Source organism: Sinohyriopsis cumingii, chromosome 4 (assembly GCF_028554795.1).
Source record: "Sinohyriopsis cumingii isolate HCF-2022 chromosome 4, ASM2855479v2, whole genome shotgun sequence".
Classification (NCBI taxonomy): Eukaryota; Metazoa; Mollusca; class Bivalvia; order Unionida; family Unionidae; genus Sinohyriopsis; species Sinohyriopsis cumingii.
The window spans coordinates 4,265,482-4,285,978 of NC_142964.1; the positions used below are offsets into that span (position 1 = coordinate 4,265,482).

Genomic DNA, 20,497 nt, shown 5'->3' on the forward strand with positions numbered 1-20,497 from the left:
CCACTAACACAGACTCATGTGAGTCACATCCCTCTATAATGCTGGCCCCTAACACAGACTCATGTGAGCCACATCCCTCTACAATGCTGGCCCATAACACAGGCTCATGTGAGTCACATCCCTCTACAATGCTGGCTCCTAACACACGCTCATGTGAGCCACATCCCTCTACAATGCTGGTCCCTAACACAGGCTCATGTGAGTCACATCCCTCTACAATGCTGGCCCCTAACACAGGCTCATGTGAGTCACATCCCTCTACAATGCTGGCTCCTAACACAGGCTCATGTGAGCCACATCCCTCTACAATGCTGGCCCCTAACACAGGCTCATGTGAGTCACATCTCTCTACAATGCTGGCCCCTAACACAGGCTAATGTGAGCCACATCCCTCTACAATGCTGGCCCTTAACACAGGCTCATGTGAGTCACATCCCTCTACAATGCTGGCCCCTAACACAGGCTCATGTTAGCCACATCTCTCTACAATGTTGGCCCCTAACACAGGCTCATGTGAGCCACATCCCTCTACAATGCTGGTCCCTAGCACAGACTCATGTGAGTCACATCCCTCTACAATGCTGGCCCCTAGCACAGACTCATGTGAGCCACATCCCTCTACAATGCTGGCCCCTAACACAGGCTCATGTGAGTCACATCCCTCTATAATGCTGGCCCCTAACACAGGCTCGTGTGAGTCACATCCCTCTACAATGTTGGCCCCTAACACAGGCTCATGTGAGCCACATCCCTCTATAACGTTGAAGAATGGAAATATTCTGCTGCCCATTTGCATTTATGTCAATTCTGACTTCAACACTCACTTATTATTGCACCCTATATTTTTACAAGCTGGTTATTGTTGAATCTAATCTAGTTGTGTTGTTCAACTATGAGGTTTTAGTAAACTTCAGGTTTTCCAAAGGAGGAAGGAGTGCTGAGTGACACACACTTTGAAGTACATGTCAACCATGAACTGCTTGATGCTAGAGAAGAAAGATCAGGTATGTGGCTACAGATGCAGTCATGGAAGCACATATACAGTCATGTTGGGTAAGGAAATTACAAGTACAATTGGGTTCAGTTCAAAACAATTGTGGTCACTGCAGCCACCCATATTATACTAGCCCAAGTAATGTTTCTTCAACAGGATAAAATCTGCTGCCTGTGTGAATTCATGTTGTTTAAGGCACTCCAATAACATGTTGTGCTTGAGATCCTTTCCCACAACAAAAAATGGGGCTTTCTTAATATTTTTAACAGATCCTCTGGATGTACTGGCAAGACAAGAGCCAACCACAATCAAGTATATTTTGGGGCCCAGTCCCAAGAATCCTCAATGGGCTTGCCCTCATTTTAAATTTCCCCACAACAGTGGACGGTCCTTTGTACACTTGCTGTTGTCAAACTTTTTCATGAATGATTCAATGTACATATATATGTTATTCATGGATCCATATCAGTGCCACTAAGTCATAGTAAACTAATGCAAGAGCAACTTGAATCAATCCAGCATGCACGCACCAATTTTAGCTTGGATTCTTTTACTGTGAATAGCTATCCAACAGTAGATTATTGTTGAACTGCATGCAAGACTCTTGCTATGTATTCTTGAGGATAGTCAAATCAGCTGAAGAACACTGTTTGAAGTGAAATGGCAATGTCAGGGCCAAGACATTCAAACTCACCAAAGTCGGTAACATGTGTTGTCAAACTTGAGTTCACTCATGTGGAGACAAGATTGGGCATTTGAAACAATGATGTTTTTCACAGTTATCATTACTTGTCTTGGAAAACATGCTGGTGCTCAAATACAACTTGATCCATGAAAAGGCTTTAATGGGGAAACTTAAACATAAATTTCTATACATGTGGAAAGAATCCATCCTGAACCCTCAGGTGTAATCATACAATTTTTTGAAGGTCTAGGCAAAAGCTTTGTTGATTTATCCTTGATGGCCTTGGTGTCTTCAAGGTTCAAGACTAAAAGGGTACCACCGTAAAACTGAGTGAGATTTTAAAGACATCCTTAAAGCTGGAAGCATTTCACACTGAAAAGTGTTGTAACCCAAGAGCTGCAACGTTGATATGATTCCCAGGTTCAAGAGAAGCTTCATAGCATCTCTGTATGGTTTGTATGCAATGACTGTCTGGCAATCTTCTGCAATCTTTCCAGGGGAAGTCCTTATAACATTGGCTCTTCTGTGCCTATCAGTTAGCTTATTTTGTGGTTTCACACAATGTGCTTGAGGTAATTCATGGCAGGTGTATTCTTATATAAAAGCTAATGTATACATTTTTGAAAAATCATTTTTGCTTTTCCATTACCAGAAACTGCATTCAGTTCAATCCTGGATATTATTTCACTCACTCCTTTTTCTTTGGTTATTTCCTCAACAATATTGATTGTGTTTTCCACATTCACATTGGTAAGCTTTTACATGGGGCACAAAATACTTACATAAAAATCCATATGATTTGCATAGCTGATTAAAAAACTTGTCTATAATGCTGCATTTCTGGTGTGGTTGAGCACCTGTACCAAAACATAATGCAGGTGATTTACAGTATTCTTATTGGTATCTTCTACCACAAAGTTCATCCTGACCAAGGCAAACACAGTCACCTTTACATTTGTAACGTAACAATGCCATTTAACTTTCTATACACATGCAGAATCTTCACTAGGATCTGTGGATACTCCTTCAGGTTCTTTTATCAGTCACCTCACATCCTCATATAACAGAGCAGCATCTGAACAAGGAATCACATACAATGTTTTTGCATTATGTAAATCCAAAATTGTAAATCTGCATGTACTAAATGAATAATCTTTAAAAAAATTTCATAATCATTATAAAATTAATTTTTAAATTTAAATAAAATTTTCTTTAAGTCTATCTCAACCTAAATTAGTTTAAACGAGTCATCATTGAGTATTGCACCAATTTGGCCATACTTTGCACACTTCTGTCCAACTTCAATGGTGCTGGTACAATGCTACCATAGTAACTTGCAAACCCACATAGATCCCATTTTTTTTCTTCAAAGAAAATATCAAAAGTGTGTGTGATTTAGATTTTTAATGTAGCTTTGACAATGTTTCAGTCATATCGCTATGATGTTTACAGTGTGACAGTTTATAGTGATGTCTAGCACTGGGGCATCATGCTGCAGACATGTAGCATGATGTCCCACCCAGTCATATTATCTTGACACCAGGCCGACCAGTCCTAACACTAACCTCTTAATGCTGAGCGCCATGCATGGAAGCTGTTGGTACCATTTTTGTAAGTCATTGGTATGACTCTGCCAGGGTTCGAATCCGCAACCTCCTGTATCCGAGGTGGACGCTCTAACCACTAGGCCACCAGAGCGGTGAAAATATCAAAAGAATTGCTCTTATGTTTTGAATGTTTGGAAAATTGCAATCAGGACTTGTAATGAAACCTTGATATATTGCTTATTTCATCATCAAAAATGGTGGTTAGTAACTGAAAAGTTTGAATCAACATTGTGAAATCTGCAAGGTTTAATAAGAAATCACATATTTTGTTAAGACCGTATTGGGAAAATCTTTCTAAGTACACTATAAATAATAATACATGTACATATATATACATGAAATATTCTTTTAAATGCTAACAGGTGGCAACATTAAAAGAAATAAACATCTATTATGTCTTGTCAGGTGAAATTCATATTTTCATTCTGTCTCAGTGTAAACAGTCTGTGAGATGTTCTCTACTATTAAGACAAGTCAATCAACCATCATGTCATGAGAACCTTATTAAGTGCCAGCTGTATTTTGATCTACAAATAGAAAAATGTCAAATTTGATTAAAAGTGGTCTGTGTTGTTTTATCATGTTATGCATGTCTTTTGTATTAAATCATGGGAGATATAATAAAATAGCTCAAAGGCATGCAAATCCTACCTACATAAGCTCTTGTGATCATACTATCACCTTTCAAAACCAATCCATTTGACCAGTTTCAAATTTGTGTATTTAACATCATTAAAGTATATATATATATATATATATATATATATATATATATATATATATATATATATATATATATCAATCAGTACTGCATCCTAATCATTAGTTAGTTCATTCACTAACTATGACAGCAGAAACCAGACGTTATACAACAATTTGCAAACTGTACACAGATGTTATATTCACCACCAAATTGTTAGCTGAAAAATAACAAGAGAAGTGGGTGAGAAAAATGTACTTTCCCATGTGTATGTAGAGTGAATATGGAAATCATAACCTCAAGAAATAATTTTTTTACCAGGAATTGGAGAAATTTTGTTATTTGTCTGTCTAAAATTCTTATCTCATCAGGTTCAGTTTCCTTATCCTGCATTCACTTGGGGAAGATTACTTATAATTTATTACCAAGTTTGTAAAGAAGAACAAATACTGCTATCCACCATGTCCCTTCCGTATTAATAATCCGCTTTATGTGCTGCAGAATCCAGCTATCTCTGTTACTGTCACAAGAATTATCTCCCCCATCATCTCTCTTGCTGCCAACATCTCTGAAGTTATCTTCCTCATTATTAGAAGCCATGTAGACTTCTTTTTCTTCTGAGGAATCTGGTTTCTCCATTTTATAAACAAACAGGAAGGCTGTTGCATATACGAAAGAAAGACAAATAAACAAAGAAGTCCAGCTTAAGTACTCACTAAGCCATGTTAAAAGACCACCACTGAATACTGATCCTATTTTATAGCCAACAACTTGGGCAATGTTGCCCCCTGCCAGTTCAGTTGTGGTCAGAATCTGAATAGCAATTCCATCCACTGCTATATCCTGTGTTGCTGTTAGGAAATTGAACTGAAACAGAATGAAAACAAGTGACGGCAGGTATTCCGGACTGGTACAGGACCCCACCAGACATGAAAGTGTCAGTCCCATCATACTATAGAGGAGCCATTTTCTTTTTGTCCCATATTTATCCACCAGTGGAGCCCATAGTGCTTTCAGCATCCATGGTGTCAAGAGAAGCTTTAACAAGCTGATACTGGAAAGGGCCATACCATGGGTGCGGAAATACAGAGGAAGAAAATGAGATTGCAGACCATATGGCAGACCTTGCAGAAAATACAAAGCGGCCAAAAAGGCCACATTTGGTGATATAATCATTGTCATCAATTCACTATTAAGAATAGAATGCCTAATTAAGTATTTCAAAATAAAGTATCAAAAGCCACTCTTGATTAAACGTATTTATGATTGATTCATTCAGAAGTCTAATGCATCATCTTGGCACCGTCTTAGTCGTTTAACATTTGGAAGCTCCAACAAGCTGTAAACCTTCGGTATCCCAATATACATGCATATATATATTTAAATCTTTGTTTCTATCTATCAAGTCATGTTACATGTTAGCCTCCATTTTGTCATAATTCAAACACAGAATGCATTTTCCAAGGATTATGCACCAACAATAGATTCTTGTCCTGTTCTGTTGACAATCCATTTCCATCACATTAGCATCATGAAATAAGGCTGAAAAAAATCAGAAAGTTTGTTGGTTACATGCATTATGTAAACCTACAAGTCAAACAATTTACCACAAGGTTTTCCAAAGTTGAAAAAAAATCTAACAGCAACATTATATAAACTTTGATTAAGAAAATATTGTATGCACTGCAGTCTATGACAGTCTAGGTTTATTTGACCAGAACTAGGTTTACCTGTAACAGAAAGATAAAATCTATGTAACTGTAGAGTTTATTATAAATATGTCCTATACTAGAAAGACTAAAAGAAACTTTAGATTTAAAGGTGTCATTCAGAGTTAAAATTGAATCATAAACTGATACATATTTATACCCAATGTATGTATTTATTAATCATCAGGTTTTGAATTTAGTGTAAAATATATATCAATGATTGCAGACAGATATAGAGATTTGAATTTAGTGTAAAATATATATAAATGATTGCAGATAGATGGACAGATTTGAATTTAGTGTAAAATATATATCAATGATTGCAGACTGATAGACAGATTTGAATTTAGTGTAAAATATATATCAATGATTGCAGACAGATGGACAGATTTGAATTTAGTGTAAAATATATATCAATGATTGCAGACAGATAGACATATTTGAATTTAGTGTAAAATATATATGATTGCAGTCAGATAGACAGATTTGAATTTAGTGTAATATATATATAAATGATTGCAGACAGATGGACAGATTTGAATTTAGTGTAAAATATATATCACTGATTGCAGACAGATTTGAATTCAGTGTAAAATATATATCAAAGATTGCAGACAGATGGACAGATTTGAATTTAGTGTAAAAGATATATAAATGATTGCAGACAGATAGAGAGATTTGAATTTAGTGTAAAATATATATCAATGATTGCAGATAGATGGACAGATTTGAATTTAGTGTAAAATATATAAAAATGATTGCAGACAGATAGATTTGAATTTAGTGTAAAATATATATCAATGATTGCAGATAGATGGACAGATTTGAATTTAGTGTAAAATATATATCAATGATTGCAGACAGATAGACATATTTGAATTTAGTGTAAAATATATATCACTGATTGCAGACAGATTTGAATTCAGTGTAAAATATATATCAAAGATTGCAGACAGATGGACAGATTTGAATTTAGTGTAAAATATATATAAATGATTGCAGACAGATAGAGATATTTGAATTTAGTGTAAAATATATATCAATGATTGCAGATAGATGGACAGATTTGAATTTAGTGTAAAATATATAAAAATGATTGCAGACAGATAGATTTGAATTTAGTGTAAAATATATATCAATGATTGCAGACAGACAGACATATTTGAATTTAGTGTAAAATATATATCAATGATTGCAGACAGATAGATTTGAATTTAGTGTAAAATATATATCAATGATTGCAGACAGATGGACAGACTTGAATTTAGTGTAAAATATATATCAATGATTGCAGATAGATGGAAAGATTTGAATTTAGTGTAAAATATATATCAATGATTACAGACAGACAGATTTGAATTTAGTGTAAAATATATATCAATGATTGCAGATAGATGGACAGATTTGAATTTAGTGTAAAATATATATCAATGATTGCAGACAGATAGACATATTTGAATTTAGTGTAAAATACATATAAATGATTGCAGACAGATAGACAGATTTGAATTTAGTGTAAAATATATATAAATGATTGCAGACAGATGGACAGATTTGAATTTAGTGTAAAATATATATAAATGATTGCAGACAGATAGACAGATTTGAATTTAGTGTAAAATATATATCAATGATTGCAGACAGATAGACATTTGAATTTAGTGTAAAATATATATCAATGATTGCAGACAGATTTGAATTTAGTGTAAAATATATATCAATGATTGCAGACAGATAGACATTTGAATTTAGTGTAAAATATATATCAATGATTGCAGATAGATGGGCAGATTTGAATTTAGTGTAAAATATATATCAATGATTGCAGACAGATGGACAGATTTGAATTTAGTGTAAAATATATATCAATGATTGCAGACAGATAGACAGATTTGAATTTAGTTTAAAATACATATCAATGATTGTAGATAGATGGACAGATAAGAGACTTAGCAAAGCAATTTTTTGATGTATGCACTGCCATGAGGCTGGATGAGGTAGAGGTCAGCAACCTATCATTTTTGTTTCTTCAGATATGAACATTATTAAGTCATCACTCATTAAATATTAGTGTAATGAAACAGACATCGATCTACTGAAAAACTCAATGATTCAAAGATGAATACTTATTTATTTTTATTGTTTACTCCAACAATCCTTGGCTGACGGCCTTTGACTCAACATTAACAATTTATAATGCAATAAAAATGTAAAATATTCAAAATTATCAGACTATGACGCAGCTATCATATAAATTTTTCATACATGTGTCAGAAGTTTTTAGAAGCGCTTATAACACAAAAAGCAAAACCAACAAGTTTAGTAAATTCACCAAATCATTTTTCCCCAGAATACAAGGTGAAAATTTAAAAGAATTTTACAGTAATGTGAATAAAATCCTAAATAATCCTAAAGGTTCTATCACAAGTCCGAAATTATAGAGCAATCCAAACGATTTCCAGGTCTTGAATGTCAGTGTTTTATCTACAAATGGCTTCATGTAAGTCATTTGACTCATCAAGGCAAAAAACAGTGAGTCAAAATCCAAACGTAAGAGTCTAATTCTATCCTACAATCAGTTTTCAGTAGTTTTTAAAATATAATTACATTGTTTAAATACACAACAAAAATATTAGTTATATAATGTGACTAAAGCCAATAAGGCAATTCCCTTGCCAGAAGCATATGAACTAATATATTTGTTAAAAATCTTGTTGAAGGTTTTATGTCATCAGACATAATCTGAGCATATATGACAAGGCATTTATTGTTGGCTATGTCAGTGCTTTCATCTACCATTGCTGTCACAAATGACGAATTTTGCATGTCACGTATAAGACTATCCTCAACAATGTTTGATAGATGATCCAGTAACTCTGAACAGGTAGTAGCAGAGTCAAATTGATTGGCAGAATTCTTCAAAATGCCAATGGCATCAATTTCTTCAGCTGTTAAGTCATGTATTAAATTAAGAAGAGATTTGTATTTTAAAACAAGGGATGTCTTCTACACTCAGCCAATATACACACTTAAGTTTCACTTTCACTGCTATGTCTTGTTTGGAAGAATGTTTTTGTAACCCTGCATTCAAATCTGCCAGGTGTTGTGGACCTTCAATCAGCAGTTTGTCTTCTGGCAACCCAGCATACCTTGCCAGTGTACTGTTCTGAAAGTTATTTTTTATTTTGCACATTTGGTCATGGTGGTTTTTTTAGCCTATGGCATGTGGCAAAATATAAAGCCGTCTTAACTATCACATCCTTCACTTGACTTAACTTCTTTCTGAAAACGTTGCCAGCTATGTTTTCAGCCATTGCTGCATAAACCATGTTTTGTCTTACGAGTAACTGTTACCTCATCTTTGGATGATGAAGCTCCACCAGTTCAATAACAATACTCAGCAGAGGTCTCGGAAATGCTTAATCATGTGTATTTGGATGAAGTTTCTTTTAACCTGGGATGCAGAAAATCACTTATATACGAGTCCTCCGTATGCACACATTTGCCAGACGGCAAATTCAAGGACTTGCCAGTCCTGCATCAATCATCTGCTGAGTGGGAAAATGTGTTGATCAAATATAATAATAATAATAATAATAATGAGGGCTTTGTATAGCGCCTAATCTTTAGAAGCTCTAAGCACTTTACAACATTAGACAACATCTATAACATATAAAAAAATATATATAATGATATGATTACAAAAACCAAACACCATGAAATTAGAAAATAATCATTTTAGCTTTGCTGATATTTACAATGAAAAAATTCAGTGGCTGAAAGACCCCCCAGATGTACATGCTGTCACTGTAAGAGTACATCTGAAGAACCTGACCCAATAGCTTGGTGGCAAGTTCAATGACTGGACCTGCTGCAGAGTGGTGGGAAAATGTACTGATATTTACAATGACTGAATTCAGAGACAGAAAGACCCAGTGATGTACTGCAGTGTAAGAGTACATGAAATGAACAACTTTACCTTTCATTATTGTGTTCATTACCAAGTGTAGCCTAATAAGCAGTGCATGTGACCTTGAAATCAAGACATGTTGAGAGTTAGACAAAATGCTGTTTGCAAATTGGATAAGTATTTCGGGGCAAATTGGCAAAGATTGTAATGAGATTCAACAATGTATTAGAAGTTGCTAGAACTGATATTTGACATGGAACACTATGTGTGACGCTTAGCTTAGTGCATGGAGTAAGATATTTCCTCGGCCTGTCATAATTCACTCTCACTTTAATAGACAAACAATTGCTATATGTCAGTGGTGCAAAGAAGTTAGAAAATTAAACTTAATGGCAACCACTGGTTCTACTCATCTGGAAATTTAGCCACTTCAGGTATGCCCAACATGCTTCTGGTAGAGGAATGCAGCTTTTGCTGGTGGGACTCCTGTTTTTTTTCTCAAAATAGGTGTCTGGACTCCTAGATTTAAAATCCAAGCAAGACCTCTGCTATTATCATTGGTTGGTCATAAGTGCGGTCCAAAAGCTAATTTCACTTGTTTTGGATCTATTTTAATTTTTTTTGCCTTGTATGCCATTTTCATTTGAATGCTGACAGTATACTGGAACAATGCAAGACATAAAATTGAGCAAACAGAAATTGTTGCTTCAATGCATGACAAAGCTGCGCATAAAATAGTAGTTTTTCGTGAGAATCACTTTAAAATCATGTGCTTATTTTCCACCTCTTTCTTCAGTATGGTGATTATATGGTTCCAACAATCTGTTGCCACAAATGATGTGACAGTTACAGGTAACATAAGGTCAGCTCCAGGCTCCACACTCAGTTTTAACCCTATGTGTTATGTTAACATTAGCATAAGAAACTGATGTGAGCATATTTTCCACTTGAGAGAGTTGTAATCTAGCCATTAAAGTAGTTAGATCAAACCTTAATTCTGTTTTAATCAACAAAACATAATATTGGGGTGTGTAAATTTATCTACTGGGCCAGGTGATGATTTTCATACCGAACCTTTGTTTTTTGTTAATGAATAAAACGTAACATTCGGGTGTGTAAATTTACGTAACGGCAGCTATTTTTGTGCATCAAATCGGATGAATCCACATATTTGATGCATGACATGTAGGTAGATAAAACACTGAATGTGCTGATGTACTAATTGTCTTAAATATGCTGATATACCAATAATCTTAATGTATCACAATGATATAATCCAGAATGTCTTTCAATGAATTCACAATAATCTCAAAATAGTACAGTTTTAGTCCAAATTGTCAATGAGAACTTTGTTACTTCCAATAATTTAAATAAATAATTCCTTTAAAATTATATCTGAACACAACTAAAAGTGATTCCATAAAGACTGATATTAAAACTGGAATAATTTTGTATATCAGAACCTTATATAAACAGGCATAAAATACAATATTGCAACTCTAGATTCATCTGCATATAGAAAAGATAAATAAAGCATAATTTTATTGTATTTAAAATATTATTACATACCATAACTTTCATTTAAAAGTTCATTTATGACAATATATACTTTATTTGTGCAGTTGAAAACCAACAGCATCATTATCAACCATTTTTCTTGTATTGTCTTACAGGCATTTCTGTTAGCTCATTTCTTTAGAAGTTCAGAACTCCAGGGACAAAATAACAAGAGTTTGGGTTTTATTTATGATTTCTTATCATCATACTATCTACAAATTAGGGATATTAAAAGGTCAACATTAAATATCAAGATTCATTTACTCTAGGAAGTAATAATAACTAAGCAATCTGTGAATATGTTTTGACAGCCCCACATGAATCATCAAAAATGCAAGCCATCACTCTAAAGTTTAAATGTTGCAATTATCCAATGTAAGTCACACTGCCATACTGAGTGTAAGTCAATTATCCAATGTAAGTCACACTGCCATACTAAATGTAAGTCAATTATCCAATGTAAGTCACACTGCCATACTGAGGGTAAGTCAATTATCCAATGTAAGTCACACTGCCATACTGAGTGTAAATCAATTATCCAATGTAAGTCACACTGCCATACTGAGTGTAAGTCAATTATCCAATGTAAGTCACGCTGCCATACTGAGTGTAAGTCAATTATCCAATGTAAGTCACACTGCCATACTAAGTGTAAGTCAATTATCCAATGTAAGTCACACTGCCATACTGAGGGTAAGTCAATTATCCAATGTAAGTCACACTGCCATACTGAGTGTAAATCAATTATCCAATAAGTCACACTGCCATACTGAGTGTAAGTCAATTATCCAATGTAAGTATATGATTATCATGATTATCAAAAAATGGCCGCCATGGTATGAGACTCTTAACCAGCTCCTTAAACATTCGGAAATACAGCTGTACAGAAGAAAATATACTAGTTATAAGCGCTACCAGCAACTAATTTAGGCAGTGCAAAAAGTGTCAGGGTAACTTAGTAAACTCAGTCTGTGGATATAAGTACAGATTTGCATTTTTTCATATTCAGACAAAAGAACAGTAAAACAAATATGGCCACTTCTTCACTGTCTCAGTGGATCTACTCATATTTCAAATCAGATTCATTTTCAGGATTTACCCAAGATGATCTCTTAAATGATACAAAGGATATAGACACACTCAATACTGCAGAGAAATATTCACTTTAAATAGATTCAACCTACCAAGATTGTGTAACACCAAAATCCAACATGGCTGACTCCTCTTCAGTTCCAAGTTTTCTTAAAATCCAACATAATATGCAGAGTATAACAATCACAGCTGACTCCAACAATATTCCAACAATCAAGAAATTCTTGGATGAGAATCTACACTTCCAGCAGGGACACTCACACAATGGACTGATCTATAAGTCCATGGATACAGATTCTGCCACAGTAACTCTATACATAACAACTGGTAAAATTCATGTACAAGAGCCAGGCTATCAGCACTTGTCAGCAAATGGTAGACAACACCAGATTGAAATCAATTACCTCTCAGCCAAGGGCTTCAACACCCATCCCTGAAGCCCACAGATTTCCAAATCCAGTCAACAGTAACACAGCTTTACATGAAATAAGTCAGATTGCTATCAATGTGGAGGAAACTCCAGGACCCCAGTTTATGATAGGTGCAACAAATTCCTCTGAGTTCCATGGAACCCATAACCAGCCTTGTACCTCCATACAGTGCTTAGTAGTGATAAGTATTCTCCAGGCCCAAGTAGAAAGGTTAGAACAGGAACTCTCTGCACTAAAATCAAAGAGTCTACACAGTGTTCAAATGGATAAACCAGGTGCCAAAAAAGTGTGCCAGAAAACCCAGACAACACAATACACAAACATGTCAAAGGACCAGAAAGCATGTCAGGGCACTCAGACCATACCAAAACCAGCTATTAGAAAAAAATCATTATGCACACAAACAGATGCAACCACACCAATTAAACAAGATGAGTCTCTTCTACAGGTATTAGATGGGCAGAGCCAAAAGTTAGCTAAAGCACATGCTGTAAACACTGACCATCATGTGTCTCATTCGACATCAAATCCAGGTACTGAAGAAACTGTTCTAAAGACAACCTCCAATTACCCACAACAAGGAGCTAAATTAAATACAAATACTAAATACTGCAGTCACCAAACTCTCATTCAGTCTAGTCATGGAAATTAAGAAGTTCGAACAATGCATCTGAACCCCCCACTGGTCAAAATCAACAACATAGTTAAAGACAGATCTCTTCTCATAGGATCATCAATAATCAAAGGAGTAAGAACAAGAGGGTTATATAAAACTGACGTAAAAACTCATAGAAGTGCTACTATTACCACTATTACAGAAAAAATATTGGAAATGGATATGTCACCATATCATACTGTAATTCTTCTCATTGGTGGCAATAATTACAGTAATGGCCAATCTTTGAAGGGCATTGAGGATGATTATGAAAGTTTGTTGTATGCCATCAGGTCCAAAAACGCAGAGTGTAAAATAATCATCTCAGGTCTACCACCAAGAAGGGATGCACTTATGACGCAACTAAATGACACCCTAAGTATGTTGTGTGAAAATTTCCAAATACTCTTTGTTCCGCAATACTGGACCTTCTTCAAAGACAATCGAGTGAACCAACAATTGTACCAGCGAGACCAAATCCACTTGACCAACAGAGGTACTGCCATGCTCCTTAGGAATATAGACCAGTACATAAGACTTATAAAAGGGGTTAGGCATGAGTCAGACAACTGCTTGTATTGTGGAGAGCACGGTCATGTAACATAGCGGTGTCTGCATGGAAAACAGATTCGCTGCCATCTTTGTAACGAACTAGGATATAAGCAAAAGTTGTGCACATACCAATAGGTAGAAGGCTATGATGTACAGGCCTATGCAACACATATCCAGCAACAAAATGCATTAGAATATGTGTATACTTTTCAATGCAATAATTATAATTCTATAAACAGGTTTCAGGCACTATCTGATTTGTGTACAAAGTGCAACTTGTTAACATGTAAACAACTGTGTGATACTGTTCAAGTTACTTCTCCCTCTGAGGCCCCCCAAGTGTCTAATATGTCAATGTCTTCTTGTATGTATGTAAATCAGTCTCATATTGAACATTCTCAAATATCCACTACATGTGGTCATGGTACAACAGATGGATCTTGTATGTTATCTTCTTCATATGTTTATGTAAATAATCAAGGCAATGTAAAGAAATCTGTCAAGTCTAAAAACAATACATTGCCTACTGCCTTGTCTGAAGATCAATCCTCTGAGCAAAATTGTCATGTATTTAGCCTCCTCAAAAGAGGTCTGCAAGTAATCAACCTAAATATTCAACACATCATCCCTAAACTGAATGAGATAAAGTTAATATTGCAGCAAACTAGATCAGTCAATATTCTAGGTCTATGTGAAACCTTTCTTTCCGACGATACTGATGATTTGGCTCTCCAAATACAGGGGTTCAACTTTGAAAGAAAAGATAGGGAATCCATGGGGGGTGGGGGTATTCTTCTCTATGTAGACAGTTCCATTAGTTATAACAGACGTGTTGATCTAGAGCCTATTGGGGTAGAGAGTATCTGGATCGAAGTAACCCTTGCCCAATCAAAGCCAATACTCTTATGTTCGGTTTACAGGCCACCTAGTTCCACAGCTGATTGGATTGATAGATTTGAGGTTCAAATTCAAAAAGCATTACTTAAGGAAGATTTAGAAATTGTCATATTAGGTGATTTTAACATTGACTATATGAAAACTCCACCATTAACATGGATAAGTAGCTTTGAAACTTACAACTTTACTCAATTAATTAACACCCCAACTAGAGTAACGGATAAAAGTGCTACTATCATTGATCATGTCTATACTAATAAACCTGAAAACGTAAGTGAAATTAAGGTACCAGTGTATGCACTGAGTGACCACTACCCAGTCTGTATAACTAGACATGTTCCGAAATCATCTAAAAATGGCCAACACATTGAAATTCAATACAGGGACTTCAAACAGTTTGATGAGGAAATGTTCTTAAATGATTTAGTTTGCAAACCTTTCCAATCAGTGTGCACTATAGCTGATGTCAACACTGCCTTGGACAAATGGTATCAGATGTTCAATGCAGCCTTAGACAAGCATGCCCCAATTAAAACAAAAAGGGTTAAACACCAATTACACCCAAGTGGATTACCCCTGAGATCAATGAGGCTAGGCACCTAAGAGATAATTTCCACAAGAAAAAAGACATGAAAAGCTATAGAAAGTGGAGAAATAAAACCAAGCACCTGATAGATAAGGCAAAAGAGAACTACTATAAACAGGCTATTAATGAAAGTAAGAGAACCAAAACATTGTGGAAGCATCTAAAAGAGCTGAACCCACACAAGAACAGTTGTCTTCCCCCTAGACTTAAGCAAAATGATGATATAGTAACATCTGAACAAGACATCGTGGAAATGTTCAACAATTTCTTCATAAGCATCTCCAGTAAGAGTATTCAGAACCAGACTAATATCCCAATTGAACTTGATGCTTTTCTATTATTTATAAAAGCTAAAATTCCTGATGATAATTATTTTTCAATAGCTAATGTTAGTGAAGCTGATGTTTTTGATATGCTAATTAAGGTTAATATTAATAAATCCTCTGGATTGGATAGTATTGGTTTACGAATTCTTAAAATTGCTGCACCAGTAATAACAAAGTCACTAACGCATATCATAAATTCAAGTATAATGAGTGGTAATTTTCCAGAAACACTGAAATGTGCAAAGGTTACACCTATCTTTAAGAAAGGAGAAAAGGAGGATCCAGGAAATTACAGACCAATATCAATTCTACCTGTATTGACAAAACTATTTGAAAAGCATGTAGCCATTCAGGTCTATAAATTTTTCGAAACATACTCTCTATTTCATAAAGCTCAATCAGGATTTAGAAAGTACCACTCGTGCCAAACAGAACTTACCAAATTAATTGATCTTTGGCTGAAGGAAATGGATAATGGACATATGACTGGGATTGTTTTCCTTGACTTCAAGAAAGCCTTTGATCTTGTTGATCATGAAATTCTGCTGCAAAAGTTGAACTGTTACAGATTTGACAATCCTTCTTTAAACTGGTTTAGATCATACCTAAACCAAAGGTCTCAACAAGTAAGCATTGGCAATATTAGCTCTCAAACTTGCACTATTCTTTCAGGAGTCCCTCAAGGCTCAGTTTTGGGCCCTCTCCTCTTCCTTATCTATATCAATGATCTACCATTAAATAATGAATCCACACAGATTTGTTTGGAGATGATGCAACTTTGTATACATCTAGTTCTGATACTGAAGTTATCCAAATGAAATTAAACTCAGACCTTATCAGAGTCCAAAACTGGGCACAACAAAATAGGATGGTAATTAATGAAGGTAAAACAAAATGTATGATTTTGGGGACATCACAAAAGCTACACAAGTCAGGGAACCCAAAACTGTCTCTTGCAATAAATAATCATCCATTAGAAAATGTCAAACATGAAAGGCTTGTAGGTGTGTCTGTAGATAATAATTTATTATGGAATGACCATATTGATAAGCTTTGTAAAACACTGTCATCCAAAATTGCCCTTCTCAGCAGAATCAAGAAATATTTACCTATGGAAACTCGCAGTCTATACTACAAGTCACATATTCTTCCAACAATGGATTATTGTTCTAATGTATGGGGAAACTGTGCCAAATCTGAGCTTGACAGGATTTATAAACTTCAGAAACGAGCAGCACGTGTAATTTTAGATGCATCTGTTGATCATCCCTCAAAAGCATTATTTACAGAACTCAAATGGTTCACAATATATGACAGGATATATTTTCACAAGGCAGTTCTTTTATATAAATGTCTACATGGAACTGCACCAGAGTATCTTCAAGACTTATTCAGGCCTTTTTCAGCACAATACCAGTTGAGATCAATATCACATGGAAACCTTCTAATACCAAAACCAAGAACAGAGCAATTTAAAAAGAGTTTTCAATACTCTGGTACAGTTCTGTGGAATAAGCTTCCACTACATGTAAAATCTGCTGAAAATATTAGAGTATTTAAGAAAAGATATCATGAGCATGTATGTGTTTCTAACAGATAATGGAATTTAGTATTTTAATACTAAACATGTTAAAATAAACAGTAATTATTGCCATCTTCATATAATGTGCATTGTTATACTCTCCTTAAGAGGGCCTCAAGGGAGAATAGTCCTTGACTAATGAGTCACCCTCTATAAATAAAGCATTATTATTATTATTATTACTAAGTCATACTGACTGGATACTTATTATTTCTCATCAGAGTAGTTGGTAAAGAAGAGGACTCAAGGAAAAAAGTGAATTAGACTTTAAGTTTAAAAAAATCATTATTGTATACTTGTTTCAATCTAAAACGATAGAATCTGCCACACATATGCCAATTCATATAAATTTAGTGTTAACAAGTGTAAACAAATGCTGTTGTCATTACACCTTTAAGAGATGCATTCTCTGGTGGTTTTAAGACAACGCTTCATAACAGGGCATGGAACGAAAACATTATCTAGTTTATAAAGGTTTGTTTAAACACCCCAAGACTACCATACAAAATAAAAACCTGCATTGTTTAAGATTTGGAGTTTATTCTGTTGTCAGTAATCATCAAGGGAAAGAAATCTTTTGGTCTTAACATAGGCCAGGCAAGAAAAAAGAGAAATTTAAAGATATAACATTTTTAACAAATCATATAGAAATATGATTAATATTCATGTCTGACCAAATTATGTTAATGAAATATCTGAGCATTGCAGTGTTCTTTATCTCTAACATAACACCGTACAATATGCACAAGTCATATATAATGATATTAATAAGCAAAATGAAAAAAATTATATATGGGGGTGCATATGTGTGTTGAATTCCAGAATAATGTGTGCATGTGTGTGTTAGATTTTTAACGTAGCTTTAACAATTTTTCCAGTGATATCACTACGATGTCTGCAGTGTGGCAGCTTAAAGTGATGTCTAGCACTGGGGCATCATGCCGCAGACATGTAGCAATAATGACCCACCCTGTCACATTATCCTGACACCAGGCCAACCAGTCCAAACACTAACCTCTTAATGCTGATCGCCTAGCGAGGCAGCTGTTAGTACCATTTTTAGAAGTCTTTGGTATGACTCGGCCGGTGTTCAAACCCACGACCTCCTGCATCCAGGGCAGATGCTCTAACCACTAGGCCATCAAAGCCATTAACAGACTATACAAGTCGCTCTCCACATTATCTAGGTATAGAGGCCAAATTTAAAATTTCATTTCAGGTTAATAAATATGGTATACTTGGGAAGCTCAAAGAATTATATATAACAAATTAGCAAATAAAGTATATTCCTTTTCATGCTTTTTGCTCATAGCAAGTGCAAACAACTTATTTTATTGCCTGCAAAAAAAAAAGAATTTTCCAAAAAGTGAGCATTTTATGTACAGTGTGAATATTGAAAACAAATCCTGTAATGGACTGTTTTTTTTAGGGTTAATTGCTGAAACAGTCGCTAGAAAATATAACCAGACTGTTCTTGAGGCATAATGTACAAATATATGTGGTATATAACAGGAAATTTTGTGGAAATGTGTCTCGACCAATCCAGAATTTGCAACTTTAATTACTCAGAATTTACAACTGAGTGTATGTCCAATCAAAAGGCCAAATTATGTGTAAAGCTTGTTTTTATTCATGTTTTATTCATGTGAAAGTGAAAAACAAAAGGGATTGGTAGCATCTGCCTCCTTACTTTTTAAAAGAAATCTATAAGGAAAATGTAACAAGATAATCCAGGTATTTATTCCTTATAAATGCCTACCTGTATGAAAATTTATTTAGACTAATTCATCCAAAAATATTGTTTTATGACTCTAAGTCTACATAAAATATTTATTTTTCTCTAATATTTACAATGAAAAGTTAAATACAGTACTGTATATACTTTTTATTTTTATTAATTTATTTATTTTGCAGTTGCTTTATTGCATCATAAAAGTTTAATTGTACTGGCATGTTTTTGTCATAACAATATTAGTTAATTTTAAACTGTAAAATAACAATAAAATCACAGACAAATGAAGATGTTTATGCAGGGGGTATGGATGCTACAACAGCCTGAGCTGTGAGTAACCTTAAAAACTTTCTTTTAAATAATTACAGGGTGGGGTGGGGTCTTATTCTTTAAACAGAAAACAATCATATCTGATCTGTAAAGATACAAGTGTAAATCTGTATTAATCTTTTTTACTACTACATTAATTTCATATCCAAAGGTATCAAGCAGGCTAAAAACAACATGCTGGTTACTGATAGCGGTAGCAACGATATTTATATTTATTGATGATGAAGTATATAGTGGCTACCAATGGAGTCTGACGTTTTGTCAGTGAAGTACAATAAATCACCATAATGTGCTATAAATATATTTATTATGCAGATAAGGTGATTTCGTGTAGTGCTACATGTAAGACCTGACGCTGATACTTATGTTTATAGCACTTGATTAAAACCAACATGTGATATGTCTTACACCGTAGGACTAGATTTCGTGTTGTCACAGATTTCGTTGTACTTTATTGATAAAACGTCAGATTGTGATAGCTACCTCTACTAGGTGCTCAAGGGAGAGAACTGACACGCATTTCCGATTAAAGATGAGACGGAGGGGATGCTATAATACAACTCTATTCCCAAGAAACGAAGATAAGCACCAAAATATTCTTGGCGCATTCTATATTTAGATACATAAATAAAACCTCTCTCGCACGAAACCCTCCATGACCCACACGTTTTGTGGTCTTTTTATAAAAATCTTCACTGAGCCGTATCAAATTCTTACCAATAACGTATAGTATAAAGAACCGCCAAATGGTTAGTCTAATTCTCTGCTTAGTATGCTCCCTGCGTTGCACTCCGCTATACTAAGGTGGCGCTCTACAGTTTCGTATTTTGCGTGGGTTAGAACTTTAAAGAAAAGGAATTTCCCCGGCTTTTATCACTGGTTATACTGGCTATTTGAAAATAAGCTTGTATATCTTAGGTATAATTCAAAGAACCTTCAGTTCTCTTTAATTTGGTGTATGATTGATGTGTGTAATATGGGTTATAGCGTATACAGCTTGGCTTTACTCAAGATGTGCATCTTTCAAAAAAGTGCTAGCTCCACTTGGTCATTTTCACTTCCTCAACTTCAGAGGTAAATTTTATAAAAAAGAGCCGATAACCTTTTTTTCACTTTTTATATATTTGGTAATTCATTCAATGCACTTTCAGA

General features: G+C 34.7%; 1 protein-coding gene across 6 annotated transcripts in view; it reads right to left on the reverse strand.

Annotated features, from left to right (window-relative positions):
* The window catches only part of LOC149800553 (solute carrier family 33 member 2-like), a 44,025-nt gene extending 23,874 nt beyond the window's left edge, over nt 1-20,151 (reverse strand). Inside the window, exons 1-2 of one of the 6 annotated variants that reach the window (XM_089954493.1) lie at nt 20,063-20,151; nt 4,412-5,528 (exon numbers count right to left, since the gene is read on the reverse strand). In XM_089954493.1, the coding sequence (XP_089810619.1) occupies nt 4,412-5,168 (757 nt within the window). In that variant the 5' untranslated portion in view covers nt 5,169-5,528; nt 20,063-20,151. The other 5 variants (XM_089954497.1, XM_089954494.1, XM_089954492.1 and 2 more) reach the window with 5 other exon arrangements.
* Nucleotides 20,152-20,497: the final 346 nt, after the last annotated feature.